Genomic DNA, 21543 nt, shown 5'->3' with positions numbered 1-21543 from the left:
TCAGTAATGTATTCCAAAATAAGGTAACTAATATAGATTTTGGGCATATTGCTAGAATTATTCTGTTTTTGAACTAAAATGAGCTCTCATCTAATAATACAGGTTGGTAACGTTTAAACTAAATCATACAAATGGGCCTATGTTTTTTTCAAATTTTAAAAATACAATCAAGATATTACAACACACCTACATACTTGATTGCGCGTATGTTTACAATGGACACGAATTAAAAAAATACCAAAAACTTCGTAACATGAGTTAATAAAAATCAACTATACAACTAAAAATTATACAAATCTTTACTCACCGTTACCGCTCCCGTGATTGAAGTTTGAAGAAATTCGCACTGTTGTTCTGATGCCTTCAGGAACCACGGACATATAATGGCCCTCATGCCAAAATTGCCTGCTTATATTGGCTTACCCCCCATGGATAATGGAGAGTGGGGTTGGAGTGAAAGTTACTTTTCTGCCTTGCAACAACAATTTTACAAAAAGTTTTGTTTTGTTTTACTATTTTTATAGTAAATAAGTTAGAAAAGAATAATTGGAGAAAAAATTCTCAGATTTCATAAATGGTAAGGCTGAGTTTTGAGAACTTCAAATGCCCATAACTCTATATTACAAATGGAATGCTCCAATTATTTATATTACACTTGATGAAAAAAAAGTTTTACATCGACCTGTACTTTACAATTCCCTGTACTTATGTGTGATAATTTGGAAGTTATGTTTTTTTGATATTACGCAGGATTCCTTACGTTACAGCTCTTTTTATAATACGCTACTTTAAAGAAATATTTCTCATTGAACAATGGACAAATAATGATCAAAATCAGTTTTGTTAAACTAAATAAATTCATTGAATTTAAGTTTATAAACCAATATTTTTCATATTTTTCCTCGGTTTTAATGACAGCTTATTAAATATATTATTAAACAAAACATGAATAATTTCTCAGTGTCAACAAAATATGATAACTTGAAACCTATTAAAACTAAGTAGAGGAATGTTTTTGCAGATTCATGCAGAATTAAAAATGAAAATTAAATATTAGTTGAAAAAACTGAGTTATAGATGTTTGAAATTCTGCAAATTTCGTGTATCTTAACATTTGTTTTAGATAAACTTAGAAATACAAAAAAAAGCTTTAAGCTTTCTCTTTAAACTGCCCAAAAAACGATTTTAAGATATAAAAAAATGGGTATGTTACTGATTTTCTTAACAAAAGGTGCGAATCCAAACAATTTCAAAAAACTCCAATTATTTAGAAAATGGCTAAACTTAGTTGAATACTTAAAATAGCATGCTATTCTTACTTGTTTTAATTTTTGTTTTTTTTTAATTATTTAAACATCTTATTTCATCTCGTATAAAAAATAATATTGGGTAAACAACAAATGTGACAATAAATTAAAATGAATTAAACCAAATTGAAATCTATCCCAGTCAAATGACATGCTATACTTCATTATCCATCCCTTATATTATGCATTTTTATAAACAAAATAAATAAGAAAATGGATAAAACGTGGGAAATTTTATTTCAAAATCCTCAAACTTCATGAAGTGAAACCACTAACCACTTTCCCGTAATCCCTAATTGTTAAGCGGATCAGCGTTAAGTAAAATTTTTCAGTCACCTGCGCGCAAACTTCTCAGTATTTGTGTAAGTCCTAAGAACAGACATGGGGAGCATTTTACGAAATAATTTTAAACAATTAGTTAGCGCCTTAAAAGATAACAAGAATTAGTAGAAAAATATTTAAGATTATACAGAGTGTTCCAGAAAAGGTTTACAGATTATTGTTGAAAAGTAAATACAAAAAACGGTTTAAAAATTAATAAAAAACACAGTGTTTTTTAAACTTTTAAAATTTTAGAGCTCTTTATTTTGCCAACTTTAATGTAAACTTCTGTTTATATCATTAAAAAACAGACATTTTTTCTTATTACAAACCTAACAGAAATTCTAATAAATTCCAGGTTATTTGTTAAAAAATTGTCTTGTAACGTATTTAATTTATTTAGTAATATGTAAGTAGCTATAAGGGCACTAATGAGCAGAAAAAAATAATAGCATGCTATTAAAGAATGTACCGATCATTATGACATCACGCATTTTGGGCCTCCCTGTATAATCAAAAATCTTTTGGTAAAATGCCTAAAATTGCAAGAGACAATAAATAACGTCTGCATCTCGTTATGTGCATAATTTTGAATAAGTATTAGTCACCCTACTTGCAGAATGTTGGAAAACGGATTACTCTGTTGTTAAATAACTTATGTTTTTAAACGTAACATTTTTTTGCAAATTAAATCCTTATGTAGTATTTTTAATGTTAAAGTTTTTGTTGTAATTTTAACATTACCTTGTTCCCCTTAGCGATTGTTTCCGGTTGATTCCCATGTTTGGTTATAAGCTCTATAATAAAATTCCATAATATCAAAATATAACTGAAATCAGAAAAATATTGTTAGGCGCTTTCATAAAAATACTTTCTAGTTCATAAGAAAACATGTTTTTCCACGTTCCGACAAACTACCTGCATAGACTTTAAAATTTACAAATCAATCATAGACTATTAGACCACCTACCTGTTTACCCTCTTAATCTTTATAAATTTAAGCTGGGTTCTGGTTAGTCTGGTAATGAAATTTTAGAAGCCATTACAGTAATATCAAAAAAATTAACAAGCGATTAGATGCTTTGATAGAGATGATACAAATTAAACCCAACTTTGCAAATATGTCTCCATTAAACTATCGTTTTCAAAATGAAGAAAAAAGCTAGTATTTTCTAAAATAATGTTTCAATTTTTGCTAACTATAGGGAGTTTTACTTTTAAAAGCATTCACCAACCTACAATTAGGTAAATTGTGCGATGACGAAATTTTTGTTTAATTTTCTATATGCCAAAAAAAAAACACAAAAAGCGTTGTTTAAAATTGCTTCAAATGCATAGATATAGGTGTAGTTTTTTCTTTTACACAAATCTAAGTTCTTTTTTCAAAATTCCCAATTAGGTTTATTTTTATTGTAGGTATTTGACTAAAAAAGAGTTTGTGGCAGAAGTTAGTCATTTAAATTGAAGCAATTTATTAGATTCTAACCTTTATTATCAGTTTTTTAAAAACAATTGTCAGTGTTATAATCGTATAAAAAGTAATTCGTATCGCTTTAAAATGGAAAATTAAGAATTTAATTTTTTATTTAATTTAATTTAATTAAGAAAATTAAGAAATTATCTCTAGATTAGGTTCCACGATTTGGGGTATATTAATAACTTTAATACAAAAGATTATTTTTTACAGTTTTTACGTTTATATTTAAGCATTACATTACTCACACATCAGTGAGTTGGTGCGCCGGTTTTTGAGTACCCGGTATAGGTAATTAGACATACAGTGTCTCCTAGATCTCGCACCCCACATGTACTATTGTACACGACAATTTTCTATTATCTTCTCAAACTTGACGTGACGTGGTGGATTTTTCTTAATATTTTTTTAACTTATTCATTCTTACAGAATGAAAACAAATCACCTGTGAATCTTTAATTCACAGAGAATCACTTAGACCAGTTGTTACTAATTATATTTCGCGCCTCGTCCTCTAGATCACTATGTAGTATACCCATTTCCGTTAGATGGTAGCACACACTTCAAAGCAAATAAATTTGCGCGCCCTGTCACCTGATACTCCCTCTCGCGGCGCATTGTCATTACTCATTTGTGTGTCGGATGGTGCACATCGTTTTCTGAAAATGGGTAGTAAAAAACGGAAACGCAGTTCGTCTTCGAGCTCATCGGACTCGTCGGAGGGCTCTGACTTGGTCGTCATTCGCAAACAACTCAAGAAGGCCCTAAAAGACGTCAAACGCCTTACCGGTAAGAAAAGGTTGAAAGAAAATCGCCGCCATTATAGTACACGTAACCAACAACGTGGAAGCGATACCAGCTCAAATCGCTCCTCAAGCAGCGAGGGGGAACGTTCCACATCTCTGGACTCGGAGAAATCAGTGCAGGGTGAGTCTCAGAAATTATTTCGAAGGTTACAGTGCCTGTTGCACGACTTCTCATTACGTAACTCAACGAGTTTTGAGTAACCTACAGAATGGAATCACATCACACTCAACGAGTTTTTGAGTGTTCAATGCGACTGTAAGTTGGACTCAACGAGTCTTGAGTACCCAATGCAATGCAAATAACTCAACGAGTTTTGAGTCTCCAATGCTATGCAATTGTCTCAACGAGATTTGAGTAACTTGCATTGACGCAGACGGGCGGGAGCCTCACTCAACGAGTTTTGAGGAGGGCGCGAATATTACCCAGTCTTGGACTCTTCCGTCCTTTTTCAAATCCAGTCAACGAGTTTTGATTGGTAACTTGTGCCCAACGAGTGTTTCCTTGGTTTTTCCCGTTATTTTTGCCCTTGGGATAACGAGAGCTAACCTTAAACCTTGTTGTCCTCTTCCAGGGAATGAGGAGGATAAAACCCTCAAGAAATTGCCGCCAGAGATCCGGAAAATGCTGGGATCTCAAAGCCCCCCATCGGAAATGATGGGAAAACCCATTCACGAAGAAGTGGCGCAAGTTTGGGAGCAAACCTTGCAGAAAGGCCTGAACACGGAAGAAATCAAAGATTTGTTACAAAAATATCCTCCAATCGCAAATTGTAAGTTGGTCCAAGCCCCAAAATTGAATGCGGAAGTGAAAAGAGCCATAACGCAGCAGCATTCCGAACGGGACGAGAGACTTGCCCACGTGCAAGCTCAATTGGGCGCCGCAATGGGGGCGGTTGGTACTGCCCTTACTTTCTGTCTTCAAGAAGAAGGAGGAACCACCTCACAGCTAATCGAGTTACTGGGTGACGCGGGGAAACTCCTGGCCTCCGTCCACTTTGCTGAGTCCCAATCCCGTAGAATCCTGGCTTCAGCAGGCATTAATAAAACCTTTAAATCAACACTGACGGAAACACCGGTCGACGGGTGGCTTTTCGGTGATAACCTTAGCGAGCGTATGAAAACGACTCGCGCCCTCGAAAAGACATCCGAGGAATTGAAGATACCTAAAGCAAAGATCAACACCGGAAAGACTCAATATAATTTAAACTCGAAGAGTCTGCCTCGCCAATACTCCCAGAGCCGAGGCAGACACAATCAATCGCGGAGCAAACAGCAACCGAAGACGGGGAGAGGAGACCAAACGCGACGCAATCCCTATTATCGGCCTCGAACGTCGAGAATCGAACCTCCGAGGAGGAAACATTAAAGGTAGGGTCGTACTGCGGTCGCTTAAAGTTTTTCACCGATCAATGGCGTCAAATAACTTCGGACCCTACCATTTTATCATGGACACAGGGGTACGCCATACCCTTCCACCAAAAACCGTATCAGGAAAGACTTCCAAAAGAACGCGACTGGTCTTTCAAGGAGAAATCTATCCTTCAAGTTCAGCTAAACAAATTACTAGATTGTGGAGCAATTCGGCAGTGCACGGCCGAGCCAAAGCAGTTTGTATCAAATGTGTTTCTTGTGCCCAAGAAAGACGGTGCTAGTAGGTTAATTCTTAACCTAAAACAGCTCAATCACTTTGTAGAAACCACCCACTTTAAAATAGAAGACCACAAGGTGGTTTGCAAATTGCCTTCTCGTAACTGCTTTATGGCGGTGATAGATCTTAAAGATGCTTATCATCTCATTCCCATCCAAAAGTGCCACAGAAAATATCTTCGCTTTACCTTCCTAGGTAAACTTTATGAATATACCTGTATGCCGTTCGGCCTCAGCACAGCACCGTATGTCTTCACCAAATTAATGAAACCCCTAGTAGCGTATTTAAGAACTCACAATCTTCTGTCGGTCTTATACCTCGACGATTTCTTGTTAATGGATAACTCATATTTGCAAAGCTTACACAACATATCAATGACCTGCAAAATGTTGGAAGGACTGGGTTTTCTTATTAACTATGAAAAGAGTCAATTGACTCCCAATCAGACAGTTCGTTATCTCGGTTTCATCTACGACAGTTCCAATATGACGGTGAGACTTCCGCTAGACAAACAACAATGTATCACTAAGCTTGCAAAGAAGGTTAAAAGACAGTCGCAATGCTCAGTTAGGGAGTTCGCAAAAATGATTGGTACGTTAGTAGCTGCATGTCCGGCTATTAGTTATGGTCAGTTGTATACAAAGTCATTAGAACGAGCTAAATATTTAGCGTTGAAGAACACTCACGGCAATTACAGTCAAATTATGTTCATTCCGCAATATGTTAGAGAGGATCTTAACTGGTGGGAGGTCCATATTTCTTCCTGCAAGTCTCTTTTGCCTCCCAATTTTGTACTAGAAATTTTTAGTGACGCCTCGCTCTCAGGCTGGGGGATCTTTTGTGGAGGGGAGTCCACACATGGTCATTGGAATGAAAAAGAAAGATCAAAACATATTAATTTTCTGGAGCTGTCGGCAGCAAGCTTTGGTCTCAAATGTTTTGCTAAAAACCTATCGGGGTGTTGCGTTCTTCTGCGGATTGACAATACTACAGCAGTTGCCTATATTAACAGAATGGGGGGTGTTAAACACCCACATCTTCATGCGTTGGCTAAAGAAATTTGGCAGTGGTGTGAAGAACGAAAATTGTGGATATTTGCATCCTATATCAAATCCTCTCACAACACCGAAGCCGATTGGGAGTCTCGGCGGTTATCTCCGGAAACAGAATTTGAATTAGCACCATACGCCTTCAGAAAGATTTGCACATTTTTCCAAATTCCCGAAGTCGATTTATTCGCGTCTCGCAATAATACTAAGTGTAGAAGATTCTTTTCCTGGTTCCGAGACCCAGAGGCAGAAGTGGTGGATGCCTTTACGGTCCCCTGGACAGACTTAAACTTTTATGCTTTTCCCCCCTTCTTCTTGGTAGCTCATTGTCTACAAAAAATTGTTTCTGACCGAGCACAAGGCATTCTAGTGGTGCCATACTGGCCAACACAGCCTTGGTTTCCAATTTTTACATCACTTCTCAGAAAAGAGCCAATTTTCTTTGAACCCGATACTAACTTACTCCTTACTTCACACAGAGTACCTCACCCTCTGCATCAGAAGCTTTCCCTGGTGGCAGGACTCTTATCGAAAAAGGTTTAAGGAAACAAGGCGTCCCTCGCGAAGCTACGAAGGTAACCCTGTCTTCCCTCGCCAAAGGCTCTCTGAAACAATACACCTGCGAGCTAAAGTTATGGTGGGAGTTCTGCCAAAGGAATGGTCACAACTGCTTGGACTTCACTGTTGAAAACATTTTAACGTTCCTATCCTGTCGTTTTAATCAAGGAGCTTCGTACAATACGCTAAACACGTGGCGCTCTGCACTGGCCTTGCTGTTATCACCCGAAGTGGGGAAGGATCATCGTATAAAGCGTTTTCTGAGAGGGGTCTACAGAATAAAACCCTCGAAACCCAAATATGACGTAACGTGGGACCCCGCAGTGGTCTTAGATTATTTCGAACGCTTGGGGACCAACCAAGAGTTGAGTTTGGAGCTCATAACACGGAAATTGGCTACTCTTATGGCACTTGTCACTGCCCACCGAGTACAAACATTGGCTGCTATCAGAATTAATAATATCTTTTTCTCTGCGGAGGGAGCAGAAATTAGAATTCCTGATGTTATTAAAACATCTGGTCCCCATAAATTTCAACCACTGCTAAGACTCCCGAAATTTAAGGAAAAACCGCTGCTCTGTGTCGTTAGTACTCTTTCATGTTATCTCGAAAGAACCGAGTTGTTCCGGTCGTCTGGTGAGACTCGACTGTTTTTGACCCACCGGAAGCCATTTCATCCAGCATCAACGCAGTCTCTGAGTCGATGGATTAAAATGGTGCTAGCAGAAAGTGGAGTGGATACCTTAATATACACGGCGCACAGCACCAGACACGCAGCCACTTCAGCTGCTGCGCGAAAAGGGATAAGCCTAGATTTAATTAGAAAAACAGCCGGGTGGTCAGCAACCTCGAGAGTTTTTGCGACATTTTATAATAAACCTCTCATTCATAAAGAGATTTTCGCCAATGCAGTTCTCACGTGAACCCTATGAATATTCTTTTACGTTCTATACTTAAGGATTGTTCTTTTTGTTGTAATGCTACCTTTACCAATCTTGTAATTTCTTTGTAACAATATAGAAAATTATTGAGAAAACGAGGTGTGCTTGTTGCAACAGCTTTAAATATCTACATAGTGATTTAGAGGACGAGGCGCGAAATATAGTTATAAAATTAAACGAACTTACCCAAGTGAAGTTCAATTTTAATTATATGAAGCGCCTCGTCCGAATAGATCACTCCCTCCCGATCCATACAGACCCATCTTTTTCCCGTGATCTATTCAGTGTTGTAACATCACCGACAGCTTTGAAATAATGACAATGCGCCGCGAGAGGGAGTATCAGGTGACAGGGCGCGCAAATTTATTTGCTTTGAAGTGTGTGCTACCATCTAACGGAAATGGGTATACTACATAGTGATCTATTCGGACGAGGCGCTTCATATAATTAAAATTGAACTTCACTTGGGTAAGTTCGTTTAATTTTATAATTTTATGACATGGAGAATTATTTAGCAAGGGTAGGTATTCCGTGAAAAACTCTTGTTAATGTCGGTAATTATAAATGTCAAAAATACCGAGAAAATGCTCTGTGAAAAATTTCACAGAAAGAAAAATTTCACTCTTAGGTCAAATCCACTTAATTAGAGATTAAGGGAAAGTTCCAGCGAGCTCCTACAGGAGATTTGCTTTGGAAATTCCCAGACCGTCTGTGTAAAAGTTTTGAGTCCCCATGCACTCCAACCTGTGATGTGATGTCTATTTAGGAACATGCTAGGTATATGTTAACAATAAACTTTAAAGATTTTGCCATAACAGAGTGGAAAATTTGAAGAGTACAGCATACCTCAAATATTGTTACATCAGATTTCCTTAAGAAATGTTTTTAATTTCTTCATGATTTTTCCAGGTTTTCTTTGGATTTTTCTTCATTTTTTAAATGAGCTCCAGTGATATTCTAAAGATTTACCTTGATTTGCACAATATAATAGGTTTAAACTTTAAATCTAATGAACAGTTAAAAACAATAATAGTTAACATTTGTTTCTGTTAATTTATTCTGATCCAAAAAAAACGTTTTTCTCTGGCTGCACAAAACAAACTCACATCTAAAAATTTTGTTTTGTCACCATTGAGTTTGATGTGTTGTCTACCTATGTTGACAACAAAATTTTTAGCTCAAGCGCAGTCCATCAGAGTAAGAAGTCAATGGGTGGTATTGATGAATGTTTTTATTTGAGTAATTTGATTTATCATTTCATCAAATTTTTCGCAAATATGAAGATCCATGGATACAACCACTTCGGCCAAATTCGAAAAACCTTCGTAACGTGTTCGAAATGCAACTATAATAATTTATTTTCAGACAACTACTGATTTAAATACAATATTATTAAATTAGAAGTAATTTCTGGAGCATAGTCTCTTACCAAAAAAATCACTGTAGTGAGGTGCCATTTGAAAAAAAAATTTTAATAATAGGAATTTCGAAAAAAATATATTAAAAATAATAACATTTTTAAATTACTTGATGATGGATTAATTGTTTTTTTCTGTAAGGCACATAGTTTAGGCACAAATCGCTAGGTTCCTTACGTTTGCTCAACGCCGTATAAGGCATGACTAGAATTAGTCTAGTTTATATTCTCACTTGACGAAGAGCACTTCGTGGATGAAACGCGTTGTGTTTCAAATGAAAATTCGGTGTGTTACGCTTTTGTTAATCATTCCAATGCCAAGAAGATCCAACAAGAAGTTGATATCTTGCTTTTAAACGAGTAAAATATTACGGAAAAGCTGGGATTGATGTAGAGTCAATACTTATTTTGTCACAATTTTTTTGAAAAATGTTAAAATTATTTTAGTAATTTGTCTCCATTTTGATGCTTTAATAGTATAAGGGTGTACAGAATTGAATTGATGGATAATTTAGAACAAATGATGTAAAACCGAACAAGAATTAGAACTCTAGACCCAGAACCACAATTTTTGTTTGATACTTGACACATATCTAAATTCTTTCAAACTTTTTTCTCAGAGCACTTAGAATCCTATCTGTGAAAATTGAATCTTTAATGTCCAAAGTAATCGAGTAAAAGGAAATGCAATGGCAAACGTAATTTAGTAGGTGAACTGAGGACGGTCAGAGCAAAATGAGCTTATTTGCAGAACATTTTACGAAATTTACAGACAGCTTTAGGCTTAAAAAATAACATTTTCCTTTTTTTATAACCAGTTAGCCACAAATAAATGAAATTTGTTGTTGGATATCGTCCCAAGAAAATAATTATTATAATACTTCTGCTAGCTTTAAATCTAAAATATAAACATATCAGTGACTTAATCCTTTCTATCTACCTGCTCATGCGGGAGCCAATTCGACCCTCACTTGGAAACTAATTCGACTATCATCTTTTACAGATTTATAATTACAAAGATTAACGGGAACCAATTCGACCACGACCGGCAGAATCTGGTCCCAATATTATGCCTGTTACGTCATAACTTTGTTTGTTATGATTTTACTCTACGTCAGACTCAACTTTGGAATTTATCCTTAATTTTTGGTCATTAATGTAATCTTGGATTACCTGGCTTTCTGTTCGTATTGTGGCTAACAACACTGCAAAGCATTAGCTTATACTACACTGAAAGCCATCTACGTATTATTTGTTTCTGAAATCTAACCATAAATACAAATTTAAGAGCATGTCCGTTTTCTAAAAATCACTCTGTTTTTTATATATTCCCGTAAACCAAATAAATAAGAAATAAATTGTAATGTCAGAATTTTAATTCCATGCCCCTCAAGTGAAACCATAAACTAAACCTTTCCTTAATCCGTAATTAGGTGGATTTGAACTAAAAGTGAAATTTTTCACAACTACCTGGGTTAATCTTTTCACAGCATTTTTCTCGGTATTTCTGAAATTTCTAAATTTCTAATAACCCACATTAACAAGAGCTGTTCACAGAATACCAACCTTTACTAAATAATTCTTCATGTCATAAAATTAGTAACAACTGGGTTAAGTGATTTTCTGTGAATTAAAGATTCACAAGTGATTTGTTTTGATTCTGCTTTACAGTTTAATTAAAACAATGTAAAGGAATCGAAGCTGTCTGTGATGGAAACTAAAATTCAGTTGTTCAAGTAAAACTGGCCATGTGTCAGCATCGCACCCTGCGATAACTTTGCTTCTGATCAAATATCTTTTTAATTTCTTGATTTCTATCAAACAGCCAATTCGTTTTAACGCAAGGGACACTTTGCAGAAATGTTTAGATTTTATTTTCAGTTTTTACAAACAATATCAGTAGAACTGAATTTTTCTTTATATGAATTTAGTACCTATAAAATTGTTTGCAACCTACAATTAGAGCCACATTTTTAAAATTTAAAATACGAGCAGGTAAAAGAAATACAAATTGAAGACGGACGGGACAAAAAAAACACCCCACATTTTTATGGTTGAATAATCTTTAAAATATTCTGTTAATTTAAGAGGCATTAATTGCAAAAACTACTTTTTAAGTAATAGGTGGAATCTGTTGAAACTTTTGAATTCACAAAACCGAAAAATAAGGCAATTGATAACGGCTTCTCATTAATTTACTTTTTTTTTCACATGACGGACGAGACAAAATTTAAATTCCAAAGTCTTCTGTCTGATCACTTCTACCGAAATCGTTTTGAACAAGTTTGATTTGTGTTTTGTAAAAGTTTTTCATTAAATTTATGTCCAATACTAGCATTTTTCTTCGTCTTAGAAACGAATGTTTAATGGAGACATATTTGCAAAGTTGGATTCAATTTGTATCAACTGTATCATAGCATCTAATCGCTTGTTATTTTTTTTTTGACATTACTATAATGGCTTCTAAAATTTCATTACTATTTTACCAATTTCATTACTAATTTCAGCACCCAGCTTAACGTTATAGGATTTAGAGGGTAAACAGGTAGGTATACTAATAGCTTATGATTAATTTGCAAATTTTAAATTGAATTTAGGTAGTTTGTCGGTACTTTGAAAAACATGTTTTCTAAAAAACTAGAAAGTATTCTTATGAGAGCGCCTAACAATGTTTTTCTGATTTGAGTTATATTTTGATATTATGGATTTTATTATTGAACATGGGAATCAACCTAAAACAATCACTAAGAGGAACAAGATAATATTAAAATTACAACAAAAATTTTAACATTAGAAGAACTGTACAATGATTTAATTTTCTAGAAAACTATTTAAGCGTTTCAAAAAATAACTTATTTAACAGAACAATAATTCGTTCTCCAACATTCTGCAATTAGGGTGACCAATACGTATTTAAAATTATGCACACAATGGAAATTTGGACGTATTTCAGGAAAATATTTTTGATTATACAGACGGCCCAAAAAGCGTGTGTCATAATAATCGGTACATTTTTTAATGGCATGCTATTATTTTTTCTACTCATAAGTGCTTATAGCTTCTTATATATTACTCAAAAAAATAAATAGGTAACAAGACGAGTTTTTAACAAATAACTCGAAATTTGTTAAAATTTACGTTAGGGTTTAATAAAAAAAATATGTTCGTTTTTTAATGATATAAAAATAAGTAAATTGTAAACACCCCGTAGTAAGTCTGTTAAACCTTGTTCAAAACCTACCTAATAATAATATAGTGTCAAAAAAAGCACTGTTTGTGTTTTTTATTAATTTTAAAAAATAAAGGTGTTAAACCGTTTCTTGTATTAATTTTTTTAACAATAATCTGTAAATCGATTTAAAAAATAGCTATATACACGTACTCGTAGCTAATGAGGACAATTATTGGTATCTTTCAAGACCCTAACTAATTGTTTAAAATTATTTCGTAAAGTGTTTCCAATGTCTGTTCTTAGAAATTAGATAAATATTGGGAAGAAGTTAACGCGCAGGTGACTGAAAAATTTCACTTAGCGCTAATCCGCTTAACAATTAGGGATTAAAGGAAAGTTCGGTTTGTGGTTTCACTTCAGGGAGTTTGAGAACTTTGAGATAACATTTTCGACCATTTTATTATTTATTTTGCTTATAAAAATGTATGAAATATGCGATGAATAATGAAGTATAGCATGTCATTTGAGTAGGGTAGATTTCAGTTTGGTTTAGTTCATTCTAATTGATTGTCACATCCGTTTTTCACCCAATATAATTTTTTATACGAGATTAAATAAGGTGTTTAAATAATTAAAGAAACAAAAATAAAAACAGAAAAAAATAGCAAGCTATTTCAACTATTGGACTGACTAAGTTCAGCGATTTTCTAATAATTGAAGTTTTTTGAAATTTTTTGAATTCGTATCTTCAATTAAAAAAATCAGTAACATATCCATTTGTTAAGATTTTAAAATCGTTTTTTGGGCAAATGAAAGAGAAAACTTAAAGCTTTTTTTAGTATTCCCAAGTTTATCGAAAACAAATGTTAAAAAATCCAAATTTGCAAAAGTTCAAACATTCATCATAACTCAGTTTTTTTAAATAAAATTTAATTTTCATTTCACAAAATGATAGAGAATTTAATTCTGCATGAATCTGCATTAACATTCCTCTACTTATTTTTAGTAGGTTTCACGTTATAATATTTTGTTGACACTGAGAGATTCATTAGCCATATTTTTTTGAATAGATTGATGTTAAAACGAGAGAAAAATATAAAAAAATTTGTTTTATATTCCCAAATTTATTGAATTTATTTATGGTCCTATTTCCTAACTTCTGTTACTGTTATTGCTCTAATACTGTAAAAATTACAGCTGTTATTTAAATTCGTATTTCGTAAACTCTGTTACCCTTTGTTAGCAACATTTCTACAGTAACATTTTCTGTTAAACAACAGCGGCAAAAATCTCGCCATAAAGTAACAGTGACAGTGACAGATCGTGAATTTTTGCGATGATTTACCAAATTAACAAGAAATTGTATTAAAAATGTGATAAGTAGATAACACTAGAAGCTTAGAATCATGCAAACAATTCGACCTTTAGTTTTTGAAGTAATAGAAAATGAAGAAAGAGGATAAGATCGATCTTAGAAAAAATCAACTGGTATAATTATACATAATGTTACAAAGGTAATCTTTGGCAACCCTAAGGAGCAATGAACACAACTTAAAATTCGTCAGGAACCAAAATTTTTATAAATAAAAAAATTAACACTGTGTACTCTTCATTTTGGAAACAGTATTCCGTGAAAATAAAACATAGATTTTTAAATTTGTGTTATTTACTTAAAATAACATTTTTTGTTTTTCAATAGTTATTTCGTTTCTTGAAAATTTTGTTTCTCCCTTTTATTTTGCATATAATTTTTGTACAGCACAGAATAAAATAATTTGATTTCAATTTGATTACCTAATCCGACACGAGATGCCACAGAAATTGTCTCAAAACAAAAAAGGTATTTTTTTTTCAATAAACAAGGATATTCTTTACCTTGATTTGCACTGCCCTTCTGCATTCACTTTTCGTTAACACTCTAGTGGAACTTTTTGCGATACCAAGGTCAAAATGATAATTTTCAGAAAATTTCTTGACATTTTTGAATACAATATTTAGATCAAGTAGTAAGCCATACGTCAAAATCGACTTCCATTATCTCAAAAATTACATTTTCGAACAAATGGGAACTCTGTTACCCTTATTTTAACAGAAAGGGTGAGAGAATCGCGAATTAGATAGCTCTGTTAGACGGTGTCATAACTGCTAACATTCTATCAACGTAACAGTGTAACAGAGATAGAGAATACCACCATTAGTTTAACAAAACTGATTGTAAAATTTTGATCATTACTTGTCCATTATTTAATGAAAAACATTTCTTTAAAGTAGCCTATTATAAAAAGAGTTGTAACATTAAGAAAACAACATAACTTGAAAATTATCACACATAGATATAGAGAATTCTAAAATACAGGCAATGCAAAACTTTTTTTTTATCTAGTGTAATATAATTAATTGAGGCATTCCATTTGGAATATTGAGTTATGGGCATTTGAAGTATGAGAATATTTTTTCGAATTTAGAAGACACTAAAGGAAAGATATAATATAAGCATTTGATTTTCTACAAAATTACCACAATAACATAAATAATTATTTTGTAAAATTACATACTTAATTTTAGAAATATTGTGAAGAATACTATTAAAACAGTAAAGTTGACGTTTCAAATTGCAACGAATTTGGAATTTTGCGAGTAGTAAACATATTTTTCTTTATTTTAAACACTTTTGCCGCATAATTTTATAAATTATTAAAAGAAACAAAATACATTTTTAGATATTCTTTGAGATAATTTCTAAAATTTTGTCCTTTTCTAACTTATTTCCTATAAAAATAGTAAAACATTACAAAACTTTTTGTAAATTTGTTGTTGCAAGGCTGAAATGTAACTTTCACCTCAACCCCACTCTCCATTCTCCCTGGGGAGTAAGCCAATATAAGCAAGCAATTTTAGCCTAAGGGCCATTATGTGTCCGTGATTCCTGAAGGCAACAAGTGCAACAGTGCGAAGTTCTTCGATCATCAATCACGGGAGCGGTACCGGTAAGTAAAGATTTGAATTTAAGATTATGTTGCTAAAAGTGTCAAAAAGCTAAAGCCAAAATAGTTAGGGCAATTTTAACCTTACCCCTTTCTCAGTTTGGGATGTCCTTGATAAAAATTTTGTCCATTTGGTCTTCGAATTCGATTAGGCGAGTCAAATTCACAAATTATTATTGTAGATTTCACTTCACCAGTAGCCTTTATAAGCAAGAATTTTCATGCACATTTGTGTCTTGTGTAAGAATTGATTTCTATACTTAGTTAGCATTGACACGTGGTCACAGCATGGTCACTGTTCGCTAAATTTTGAATTCTGATACAACTGTGGAGAATAAACCTAAAGATTTTTGTATTTAATAAGTTTTCCAGAGTAGCTTGAATGTTAATTGTCAGAACCGAATATTAGAAGCAAAACTATGTTTTTCATTTACTAATTTTTATCAGAAATTTGTTTACACTTCGGTAATCGTGTTTGGATTTCTGCTACAAAATGGGATGCAATTAGTGAGATAAAAATTTAAAGTGTCTTACTGGTTTTTCAGTCCAACGTTGCTGTTTTTATTTTTTTAATAAATTTAGTACTGGGTTGGCACAGAGTAGTACTATGTAAAATTCTATTTCATAGTACGACCCGTGTCGGCCCAGTAAGAGACTTCAATTTACCAGCATGTCATTTTTAGGTTTGTGAAGATTTTTTGTTTCCATGCTTCTTCATGGTCATTGATCGACCAATGTTCGCTTTATTTCGAATTCTCTAACAACGGGAACAAATAAAAAAATAGATATGTAGGTATTTTGGTATAGTATGGTATCCCAAACTAATTTGTCTGTATTAAAAAAAAGAATGTACAATTATGACTCAAAGCACACATTTTTTTTTAATTTCTGCAGGTCCTCTTTTTGCTTTTGTTGATATTTATTTTACTATCTCTGGGAGAGATAGACCTTGCAGTTGTTTCTTGAATTTTCAATTAATATTAACCAAAATTATCAAATGAGAGATGAGAGTTTGCGATCATTTTCATTTTAGAATTTAACAAATGAGGAGTCACAGGCTTGATCTTTCACTCGATTGCTCGACACCGCTTTGATCAACTTTCCTTAAAAATAAAGCACATTTATCGTTGTAAACAAAATTCCAGTTTCAGACATTTCTATGTCTATCTTGAGGAAATCTGGTGTAAACAATTTGGGGTGTGCTTTACTCTTTGGTTAAATTTAGTGCTGGTACCGTGTAAAATTTAATCCATAGTACGACCTATGCCGAAGCCAGTAATAAATTGCAATTCTCCGACAAAGTGTTTGGTTTTCAGATATTTAGATAAGTTTAGGTAAGATTTTCCATTTCGTTATTTAGTTATCATTGTTCATTTGATAATCATAGAAGATTAAAAAATTATAAATCTTGTAATAAGTTAAAACAATGTAAAAATAATATTCTAGATAATCGAGACAAATCGCCCTTTTTGGTATTTATTGGTGAAATAAGTTATATGATTCGATTTTTCGAATTTTCTGCGCGGTCGATCCATGCTTTTGTTGTTATTTATTTAATTATCACTGGGCAAAGTAGATCTTGCAGTAGTTTCTTCAATCTCCAGTTAATGCCAGAAATTTTTAGATTAAAGATGTTGTTCAAGTTAGCCTAATTCGAATTCACTTTTGACAGTGGGTGGCACTCAATTTACTTAATGAGTTTTTTATCAAAATTAGCAGTTATAAAGTATTCATGCACAAAAAAATAGCTAATCTAATTTATTACTTTCAATGAGATTTAATCATTAGTAGTTATTTTACAATTTTATCAATTTTATTTAAAAAATAATTTGGTAAAATGCGCGTTCTTTTACTTTTGAATCATCTAATAGGGCTCCAGACATTTCTATGTCTATCTTGAGAAAATATGGTGTGAACAATTTTATGCTTTTATATGTTAATATTTTAGATTTAAAGCTGGTAGAAATGTGCAAATAATTATTTTCTTGGCACAAAATCCAACAACAAATTTCATTTATTCATGGCTAACTGGTTATTTAAAAAAAGGAGAATGTAATTTTTTAAGCCCAATGCTCTCCTGTAAATTTCGTAAAATGTTTCGTCAGGTAATGACGATTAAGGCATCTCACATGATGACGTTGCGTTCGTTAATATGTCTATTAATACTATTAAAGCGTCAAAATGGAGACAAATTACAAATATAATTTTAACATTTTTCGACATAGTACCCATTAAGTTCTATGCGCCTTCTCCATTGTTTTGGAAGTATTTGAATACTCGAAGAAATATTTATCCACAGCCTTCAAATTGTTAAAATACGATTTGTTTTTGAACATTTTAGAACTTGTAAATTTGTTCATACACTTACAAACGCCATTTCTGTTATCATAATACTTTAATCTGTTTATCTGACTTACCTGACCGACGGGATTCAATTCGACTATAATTAGTGAGGATTACAGAATTTGGGAACCAATTCGACTCGTCCCCTCAACCAAAGCACGGGACGAGTCGAATTGGTTCCCAAATTCTGTAATCCTCTCTAATTATAGTCGAATTGGTTCCCGGAGATGGTCGAATTGGTTCCCGTCGGTCAGGTAGGTCAGATAAACAGATTAAAGTATTATGATAACAGAAATGGCGTTTGCAAGTGTTTGAACAAATTTACAAGTTCCAAAACGTTCGAAAACAAATCGTGTTTTAACAATTTAAAGGCTGTGGATAAATATTTCTTCGAGTATTCAAGTACTTCCAAAACGATGGAGAAGGCGCATAGAACTTAATGGGTACTATGTCGAAAAATGTTAAAATTATATTTGTAATTTGTCTCCATTTTGATGCTTTAATAGTATTAATAGACATATTAACGAACGCAACGTCATCATGTGAAATGTCTTAATAGTCATTACTTGACGAAACATTTTAAGAAATTTACAGGAGAGCATTGGACTTAAAAAATTACATTCTCCTTTTTTTTTAATAACCAGTTAGCCATGAATAAATGAAATTTGTTGTTGGATTTTGTGCCAAGAAAATAATTATTTGAACATTTCTACCAGCTTTAAAACTAAAATATTAACATATATTTGGCTTAATCCTTTTTACCTACCTGCTCATGCGGGAGCCAATTCGACCATCACCCGGGAACCAATTCGACCATCACCTCTTACAGAATTATACTTATAGACATTATTGGGAACCAATTCGACCACGACCCAAAGCACGACCTATGCCGAAACCAGAAATAAATTGCATTCTCCGACAAAGTATTTTGTTTTCAGATATTTAAATAAGTTTAGGAAAGATTTTCCTTTATGTTCTTTATGTGATTTAGTTATCACAGTGGGTGACACTCAATTTACTTAATTAGGGGGTCATTCACGAAACTTATCTGCAAATCGTTACTATAACTGCAACTTGCAATTCCGTTACCGAGGCTTATCGAGATATTTGCAACCTCATTCACAAAAAAATTGCAAGCTATCGGTACCTTACCGGATAGTTAACGAGTTGTTTATAGCAACGCAAGCTGAATTGCAAATCCATTGCAAATCTAAATGTCACTTAGCAAATTGTCAAAACGAAAATTAAATTAATTATCAAAATATGTTAAAAGTAATGGTGAAAACCTCAAAAGGCCAAAGAGAATCTAATTATTTTAGCCATTGGGACCGAGGTATTGACTGGAAAAATAGAAAGAAGCTGTTTCTAACTATTTTTTTTATCTAGTTTAAGGAACGGAACGTACACACGTCATGAAAGGCCGTTCGAATTTCACAGGTCTTGAAACGTATAACGTATGATCCTGTGGTGTCTCCTTTTGGAAGTTTCACAAAAGGGTTACATCGACAGAAAAAAATTATATTATTATATTGGTGGTTGTGACTGTGATGGAAATAAAATGAACGAGACAGTTACTTTTTTTTAGAGATAATCTAAACTACCGCCGTATACAATGTATTTAAATTTTGAATAAAATATGTATACTCGTAACAAAATTTTGATTATACGTTATTCTTCAGTTAACGATTTTTTTTGTGACTACTGACCGAGTCCGTGAAACACTTGTAGCATTTTTTATCAAACATTGAAGAAACCACCCATCTACCCAATCAGTCCAAATTTAAAATAAAAGCTATTATAAAAAAATTGCACCCTAATATTTCAGCTACAAATTTATCAAAAACCATTATTTCACTAAAAATTAAAGTAGTAGATTTATTTTCAAGTTCCTCTTACTTGCAATCTAGTAAAAAGTTGATAAAAAATTCGACTTGCAATTACTTTGCGGCAGGAAACGAGGTACCGCAAAATACAAATGCTTATCTGACATTTGCAAGTGTTTGCAAGTTTTGATGGATTACTTTAACGAGTGCTAATGGTTGCTGTGGCTAGTAATTTGCAACTTTTTCGTGAATTACTTTAACGACGATTGCAAGTTATCTGACACTATCGAGCGTTATCGAGTTTCGTGAATGACCCCCTTAGTAGGTAAATTTATTGCAATTAGCTGTTTCAAAACTATATCAACGCCAACGTTGCATTTTTTCTCAAAATTAGCTGTTCATACACTTCAAAAAAATAATAGCTAATCTAATTTATTACTTTCAATGAGATCTAATCATTAGTAGTTATTTTACGATTTTAGCAATTTTATTTAAAAAATAATCTGATAAAATGCGCGTTTTTATACTTTTGAAACAGCTAATAGGGTATTCATAATACCAGACAGTCTTGTGCAGTAATAATTATTTCACCACCAAGAATTTTTAAGGTATGGGAAGAGTTTTCATTGCTTTTACAAAATAAACGAACCTTTGTGCAGTACTACAAAATGTTTTCGATACTTAGTTAGTATTGGCTGTTTCTATGCTAATTTATAGCCAATGCTCACTTCATTTCAGATTCAATAACGACTAAGACGAATAAAAGTTGAATGGGTGTTCTTGTTCCAAATTACTGTTCAATCTAAATAATGAAGAAGCTCACTTCGAAATGAGTAGTACCTTTAGTGGCAGTATGGTCGAAATTTACACAAATTGACTTATTTTGGAGGTATTTCCGTGAAAATGAAATAAGTTAACTTTGTTTGTTTCCTTGCTCATAATCGAGCAAAATGGTGTAGGTGTTCAAAGTCTGGGTTATGGTAATTATGTTGTAGTACTTCCTATGGCAGCTTATTAATGAATTTCAATTTAGATAATTTCTTTTACAGCAAACAATGTTTATTTTTAAGTTTATTTTTTATTTTTAATTTGAATAAATTTAGTGCTGGGTTGGCATAAGGTGGTACCATGTAACATTTTAACCCATAGTACGATCCATGCCGACTCAGTAATGGATTACAATTCGCCAGCAAGTGAAATAAGCGAAGATATTTTATGTTTCCATAAAAACGTATACATTTGTGCCGTCATATAAAATATTTCGATATATATCGAACGTTTATGGTCCTAGTATGGTTATTATTTGGTATTCTTGTACTTTCGATGGATGCTTTGAATCTGTAGATTTATTGTTGGTAAACATGTAAAATTTTATAGAAATGTTGAATAAATGTGGTCTACACTCGCATTCCATTACAATGTTTTTGAAATTTCTGCCCGGTCTATCTTTGTTTAGACTGATATTTATTTAATTATCACTGGGTAAAGTGGACCTTGTAGTCGTTTCTCCAGTCCATATTTTGTCGGGTGTGACTCAAGGTCTATGATATTCTTCATTCTACAGGGTGTCTCAGCTACGACTTTCAAGCCTGATATCTCATATATTTATTTGTCAACGGATTTTTATGAAATTTAAAATGCAGATATTTTAAAAGATAAAGATTAAAAACCAACCAAGTCTTAAGGATGTAATTTTTGCA

The 21543-nt window shown here is 33.1% G+C and overlaps 1 protein-coding gene and 1 non-coding gene across 2 annotated transcripts; both read left to right on the top strand.

Annotated features, from left to right (window-relative positions):
* The first annotated feature begins 3608 nt into the window (after positions 1-3608).
* LOC135265979 (uncharacterized) lies at positions 3609-5274 on the top strand. Its single transcript, XM_064356404.1, has 2 exons — positions 3609-4029; positions 4481-5274. Exons 1-2 carry the CDS (start codon positions 3651-3653, stop codon positions 5272-5274), a joined length of 1173 nt encoding a protein of 390 aa, XP_064212474.1. The 5' UTR covers positions 3609-3650.
* A 10981-nt stretch (positions 5275-16255) lies between these two features.
* Mir3851m-4 (microRNA mir-3851m-4) lies at positions 16256-16331 on the top strand. The gene has a single exon (NR_161875.1). It is a non-coding gene; the product is annotated as a microRNA mir-3851m-4 (primary transcript).
* Positions 16332-21543: the final 5212 nt, after the last annotated feature.

The sequence above is a fragment of the Tribolium castaneum genome, chromosome 4 (genome assembly GCF_031307605.1).
Source record: "Tribolium castaneum strain GA2 chromosome 4, icTriCast1.1, whole genome shotgun sequence".
Lineage (NCBI taxonomy): Eukaryota > Metazoa > Arthropoda > Insecta > Coleoptera > Tenebrionidae > Tribolium > Tribolium castaneum.
Note: the sequence above shows the minus strand (reverse complement) of the source record. Positions and strands in the feature narration are given on the sequence as shown.